Source organism: Ictidomys tridecemlineatus, chromosome 11, assembly GCF_052094955.1.
Source record: "Ictidomys tridecemlineatus isolate mIctTri1 chromosome 11, mIctTri1.hap1, whole genome shotgun sequence".
Lineage (NCBI taxonomy): Eukaryota > Metazoa > Chordata > Mammalia > Rodentia > Sciuridae > Ictidomys > Ictidomys tridecemlineatus.
Window position 1 is genome coordinate 120,878,592 of NC_135487.1, and position 7,436 is coordinate 120,886,027.

Sequence of the window (7,436 nt, forward strand, 5' to 3'; positions counted from 1 at the left end):
TATTCAAAGTTACATTGCAGAATAACAAAGAAAACCAGAAACTGTGCATAGATTAAACACTTTTGAAGATTATTACCTCATCCATCCAACATTTACTGAGAATTATTATCTTCTTAAACTGTCTTATCACCTTGAGAAATACAGAAAAAAATATATAGTTTGGCCTCTTTCTTCAAGGAGAAAGCACACAATAAATGGAAAAGAATATTCAATCAAAGACAAAGTAGCTTGATTTTAGCCACGAACATGACTAAGGAAAACAATTACAGCTGCCCCCACACACTTTCACAGTTGTCCTAGGTACTTCATATTTATGGTATGAAAAGAAAAAATCAATAAACATTTGAAAGAATTTGGAAAAAAAAAGATATAGACTCTATAAATACTAGTTATTAAATATACTGTCCTGTGGGGAAGGTAAAACAGTAGCTCAATGTAATACAAAGCTGGATGTGTAAAATATTAAGACAACTTGTTGCAGAAGTCAGAGGAGGACGAGAGTAAATCATGTGTAAACTCTTGAAGAGCTCATACAATGACAAATAGCCTTTATCAGGTTTGGATGTTGATCTTGGCATTGAGGAAATGGACAAAATCTCATTTGCCACCTGTTCCACATTTGCATAATGAGTCTGATTAGTAACACCATCACATGCTCTAATTAATCACGGTTAATCCTAAGAGTCTGATGTGTCCTAACTGCCTTCCTTCTTTCTCCTCAGAGTAGCAGTAAGGGAGCATGTTCTTTCATTTATTTTAATACTGAAGGGATTAAATATCTTCAGAAAGGTATTAATGCCTGAGTTTCTCCAGCAATTATAAGCCATCATCCAGATTTAGTCCTCAAAAGACTAGAAAAATCAATTCTTAATCTTTCCTCAGTAGATATCAATAAACCATGTGTTATGTGGAAGTTGCTGTGTTGGATCTTGACTCTAGTAACCACTCGGTGTTTTTTTCCAGTGTTAAAAATCTTACCAAATGTGGCTCTCCCAATGAACTTCATTGGAACTATTGTTTCCCTTATTATACTACTAGCAAATAAAATTATCTTAAAATAAGTCAGAGTATGCCTTGGTCGCATAAAAAGTGCTGAACAATTAGTTGCTGAGTAAAAGAATGAATGCAGAGAGGAAAACACATCATCTATATATGCATGGTTTTGCTAAATAAAAAAGCAGTTGGTTACGGTAGCTCTGATGATTTGCTTGATTCACATTATTACAGTTTTCATCTGCGGATATCAAAGAAGAATGGAGAATTGAATGCTTATTTTTTTTCCAATTTCAGACAAACAATGAAGTTCAATCAGACAGTCCTGAAGGAATTCATCCTGGTTGGCTTTTCTGCTTACCCGAATGTTCAGGCCTTCCTCTTTGTGATCTTCTTTTGCCTCTACCTCTTCACCCTGGCGGGTAATCTGACCATCATGGGACTAACTTGGGGGGACAGATTCCTCCACACCCCTATGTACCTCTTCCTGAGTGCACTCTCCTTCTCCGAGACCTGCTACACCTTGGCCATCATCCCCAAGATGCTGGCAGATCTGCTGTCCAAGAGCAGAGCCATTTCAGTGACAGGTTGCGGCTTGCAAATGTGTTTCTTTTTGGGCCTTGGGGGTACGAACTGCATCATCCTCACTCTGATGGGGTACGACCGCTTCCTGGCCATCTGCAACCCTCTCAGATATCCCCTGCTGATGACCAATGTTGCATGTGCACAACTGGTGGCCTCCGCTTGGGCCGGAGGCTTCTTGGTCTCCCTGATAGAGACTGTCCTGATATTCAGGGGTTCTTTCTGCTCACCAAACCTCATCAGACACTTCTTCTGCCACATGCGGGCAGTGGTGAGGCTGACCTGTAGAGACAGCGACCTCACGGAATTCATCATCACTGTGATCTCAGTGTCCGGCCTGCTGGGCACTTTCCTGCTTCTCCTCCTGACCTACGTGTTCATCCTGTCCACCGTCCTCAGAATCCCCTCGGCTGAGGGCAAGCAGAAAGCCTTTTCCACCTGTGCCTCCCACCTCACCGTGGTCATTGTCCACTTTGGTTTCGCATCTATTGTTTACCTGAAGCCAGAAGCCTCGGGGGGAGACGACACGCTCATGGCTGTCCCTTACACGGTCATTACTCCTTTCCTCAGCCCCATCATATTCAGCCTCAGGAACAAGGACATGAAGCAGGCTTTTAGAAAGGTCATGAGAAAGACAGACGCCTTGAAAAAGTATCCTTGACCATTGCTGCTGATTTCAAGTATGGCGTAATGTCCCCCAGAAGATACCAGGACATTGACTAAGTGACCTCCAGACCAAGTCCCAGAGGAACCTATACCTTTTGCCTCCTTTTCAGCAATTGGGATATGGAAAACCAGTGATTGAGAATGGAACCTACACCATGTCAGGCCCTCTGTTGTAAAGGAAATTATCAGTCCCTCTACTTTCCACTATCAGAGGAAGAACGCCTCTGTCCACAAAAGGATTCTGGCAGTCAATTTCTGGGTGTCTTGCAGCATTCATAAGTGAGAAAAGAAAGGATACAAAAGGAAAAACACAACTTCTGCATTGAGCGATTTCTTCAATATCTGAAAATGTAAACGTTGAATTTTTCTGGGGGAAATTGTAATGCATTGTATTGCACTTTCCAGGAGATAAATCATTTTTGTCGAGAGATATATACAAACCATCAACTGGCTACTTGTACCTATCTGGATGTTTGCGTGCATACACAGACAACAGATATACACACATGCACACACACACATGCACACACACACAGACACACATATACATGTTTGTTAAGTGTTCATGCTCCACTGATTACTAAGCATTTTTAAGAACACCCTGATCATGTCTGGGGCCTTCCAATGCCTCCTTCTGTGTATATGGGAAATCTTGAAGCATGTTTCATCTGAGCAAACAAGACACAAATGCCTGCAAGTTCAATGAAATAGGGCACCAGGGATGTGAGAAATGTGTCTGCATTTTCTCCAGCAATATTCAAAAGCAACTGTTAATGAGCTTTGTCATGATATTGAGTTATTTCATAAAGTATTTGGAAATGATTTTATCAAGGTATAAGATGTGTAAAAGGGGAAACCAGAAGATTACAGCATCAATTTTTCATGTTACCAGAAACCAAAACAGAAATGTTGTGAAGTTTAAATCACAGAATAGTGAGTGATTGTACTGAAAATTGAGACATAAATGCTTAGTGAATTTACCAAATCCTTTATCAGTTATGCTGTTAACCAACACTGTGGTTTTTATGAAAGTTATAAATTTTGTGCTGGGACTTGGTATAAATAAAATTTGAATGAGAACTATTGGAGTAATTTTCAACTCTACTGTATAACAGGATTGTTATGAAGATCAATAAGATAATAGATGAAAATAGCTAAGTATATCAGCTGATTAAGTTTACCTCCTACTGTGACTCTCTTTCCTTACCTCGGATATTTTTCATGACACAAATGCAGCCAGAATTTATGCTATAGATCTATCTGTAGTCACTGCTTGCAGTAGCAAGAATGTTTCTTTTCCTCGGGCCTCACTCCTGACAATGTGTTATTCAATCTGGGGAAGATACAATCTTGAAAACAAATTATAACAATTTACTGTCTCATGGTGGGGACAAAGAATGTTAAGTCTAGGCTCAAAATGGGAGGATGTTATCCTAAGTGAAATAAGTCAGACATAAAAACACAAATATTGCATATTCTTTCTCATATATGGAAGCTAACGAAATCTATCTCAATGTAGAATTGTGATTACTAGAGTTTGGGAAAGGAGAAAGGGAGGAGGAATAGAGAGAGGTTGGTAAGAGGTACTCAAACCAGTTGGAAGGGTTGGGGCAGTAGCTCAGTGGGAGACCAGCTCCCTAGCATGCACAAGGCCATGGGTTTGACCTCTAGCACCTCAAAAAATAAAATACAATAAAAGTAAAACTCATATGGAAGAAGTTCACGTGTTCTGCAGAACTTTGTGGGTAACTACACAACAACATGCTATATATTTTATGAATAACTGTAAGAGAAGAGCTCAAAGGTTCCCAGCATATAGTAATCAAAGAGATGGAGGTATTGCCTGCCCATATTTTATCAAGATACACTGTGCACATGTACTAAGATAAATACCCCATAAATATATAAAATGATTTTATCTCCCTAAAAAAATGTTTAAGGAGATGAAAACGTTAACTCTCCTGATTTGATCATTATATATTTTATATATATGTTGAATTACCACACTGCACCCTATAAAATGTATGATTAAAATTATAATACATAAATAAGTGAAGTCTAGACTTGGGCTTCTGAACCTGAATTTAGGTGAATTAACCTGTTTTTGCTTGGTGTATTGACTGTGGGCAGGGATTGTTAATTACCTACTTAATATCCATGGATAAGCTAGAAATAATTACATGGAAAGTGGAAATACCCAAAGAATTACTCACATATGGGGACTTGACAAATACAGAATTACAAAACACTGAGAAAAAAATGAGACTTTTAGTAGCAGGTGCTAATAAAATAACATCTCCACATGGGGGAAATTGCAACAAAGCAATTTCTTACTCTTAAAAACTAAACTCAAAAGGCAAAACGATAACTTTTTTTAAAAAGACAGTCTAGCCAGGTGTGGTGATGCATGTCTACAATCCCAGCTCCCTGGAAGGTGAGTCAGGAGGGAGGGTCACAGGTTAGAGGCCAGCCTGGGCAGTTTAGTGAGACCCTGTATCAAAATTAAAAAAAAATAAAATAAAATAAGACAGCTAAAGTGAGAATTGCCAAATGCATTGTCATCCCAGTGGGACTGTGGGCATACCCAAGTTTTTATTTTCTAAGAAACAACATCAGAAACTTCAGGAATGTGGAAAAATTAAAACTTACCTAATATAACTCAGTCATTCAATAAATAAATAGCAAGGGATAAAATCAAGACTGGGGGTGTCTTGCAGTGGGGCTGGGCAGAGTATCTACAGTAGGTTATATAAAATATCCAGTTACTAACAAAAAATTTATGTTATACTAAGAGGAAAGTAAGACTCATTTCTAGAAAAATCCAAGAGACAGAAATTACCTGTGAGAGTGGCTAGAAGTTCTGTTCAAAAGGCAAAGCACTTCAAAGTAGTCATTATAAATACATTACAAATCCTTTCAAAGATCTGAAGCAAACCACGATTGCATAAATAAATGAAGGTATCATGAAAATGTCACATCTGACACAGAACACCAATAAATCATAAATGAGTTACAGATAAGAAGTAAAAATGATGAATTAGAATCAAATGGAAAACTCACGAGTTGAAAGTACAACCACAAAAATAAAAAAGCAATGCACAGCAGGCACTCAATAATAGATCTGAACTAGTAGAATACAGAAATAGTAAACCTGAGATTGCTTCCTGTCTTGCTCTGTGACCTCTTTCACATACGTGCTGTCATTAAAATGTCATCCAGCAGGTAGTGATGTAGCCAGAGGCCTTCACCAAAGACCAAACATATGGAACCACCTGATCTTGGACTTTTAGCTTCCCAAACAGTAGCTACATAAATCTATTTTCTTTATCAAGTGCCCAGGATATTACTGAAGTCCCAACAGCATGCCAACTCTGCGCTGCTCATCACTGTGCTATGTGAAAGAAAAATAAAATTCTATCATGCTAAGCCACTAAATTTTTGGAGTCTTGATAGTTCAGATTGTAGATGTATTGCTAAAATAATTAAATGAGATGTTTATACAGTTCTTAGGAAAGTTTCCAGTATAATATATTGGGCCCTCCAGATCTGCAGATTCTGTGTCCATGGATTCAATCCATCTTGGATTGAAAATTTTCATAAAGATATCAAAATGAGGGGCTGGGGTGGTGGCTAAGTAGTAAAGTACCTACCTAGCATGTGTGAGCCACTGGGTTTGATTCTCAGCACCTCATATAAATATATAAAATAAAGGTCCATTGACAACTAATATATATATATATATATATATATATATATATATATATATATTAAAGAGAGAGAGAGAGAGAGAATTTTTAATATTTATTTTTTAGTTCTTGGCGGACACAACAACTTTGTTTGTATGTGGTGCTGACGATAGATCCCGGCCCGCACGCATGCCAGGCGAGCGTGCTACTGCTTGAGCCACATCCCCAGCCCAACTAAAATATATATATATCTCAAAATGACAAAGACATAACAGCAATTCTCCAACTCTTCATGGTATCATCTAATCTTTTGAAAACTGCTTAAAGACCTGTATGCTTAACAATGGGGACAGGCTCTGATCAATGCATCATTAGGCTATTTTGATGTATGGGAACTTCGTGGAATGTATTTTCTTATGCAAACCTAGTTGATACGGGTCGATCACTCAACCCATCCTCTTAATAGGTAAAATATGAGAGGTGTGAGTTTGCTACCTGCATAACACAGCAGATTGTTTACAGTAAATTCCTATCTTTCTTTTTTCCACATGTAGGAGTACATTCTAAAGTACTAAAACACGAGGGCTGAGGATGTAGCTCATGGACGAAGTCCTGGACTTAATTTTCAGCATTACTGAATGTACAGTGTATTGCACTGCTACAAACATTGGGATACTATAGTTGTTGATTTCATGCAACCAGTGTAGGTGACCAACAGATGAGTGGATCAAGAAAATGTGGTGCCTATACACAGTGGAGTTTTACTTAGCTCTAAAGAAGGATGAAATTATGTCATTAGAAGGTAAATGGATGGAACTGGAAAACATCATGCTAAGTGAAATAAGCCAGTCCCCAAAAGTCAAGAGTTGAATATTGTCTTCCACATGTAGACATGTGGAGTCCAGTGGATCTTTCCATGTGATGTGGTACAAAGCTCTAATGTCAGTAACTTCAGAGGCTGAGGCAGGAGAAGTGCAAGTTTGAGGCCAGCCTCAGCAACGTAGCAAGACACTAAACAACTTAGCAAGAGCCTGACTCAAAATAAAAAATAAAAAAACAAATAAAAAGGCCTGAAGACGCGTCTAAGTGGTTTAGGGCCTCTGGGTTCAATCCCTGTTTTTTTTTTTTTTTTTTTTTTTTAAGAATAAACCAAAAAAAAAACACACACACACAAAAGAAAGAAGAAAAAAAAGACTAGTAGAGTAAAGAAATTGAAGGGAAGAAAGGCGAAGGAAAGGGGAGGTACTGGTGAATTAAATTGACCAAATTATACTACGTGCTTATGTGACTACCTCACAATGAATCCCACTTTTATTTATTTATTTATTTATTATTATTATTTTTTTGATACTCGGATTGAACTAAGGGGCACTCAACCACTGAGCCACATCCCCAGCCCTATTTTGTATTTTATCTAGATACAGGGTCTCCCTGAGTTGCTTAGCGCCTTGCCATTGCTGAGGCTGGCTTTGAACTGTCCATCCCCCTGTCTCAGCCTTCCGAGCTGCT

The 7,436-nt window shown here is 38.4% G+C and overlaps 1 protein-coding gene across 1 annotated transcript; it reads left to right on the top strand.

Moving 5' to 3' along the window:
- Window positions 1-1,297: 1,297 nt before the first annotated feature.
- On the top strand, window positions 1,298-2,236 carry Or10x1 (olfactory receptor family 10 subfamily X member 1). Its single transcript, XM_005339425.3, has one exon. It carries the CDS (start codon window positions 1,298-1,300, stop codon window positions 2,234-2,236), a length of 939 nt encoding a protein of 312 aa, XP_005339482.2.
- The last annotated feature ends 5,200 nt before the right edge of the window (window positions 2,237-7,436 follow it).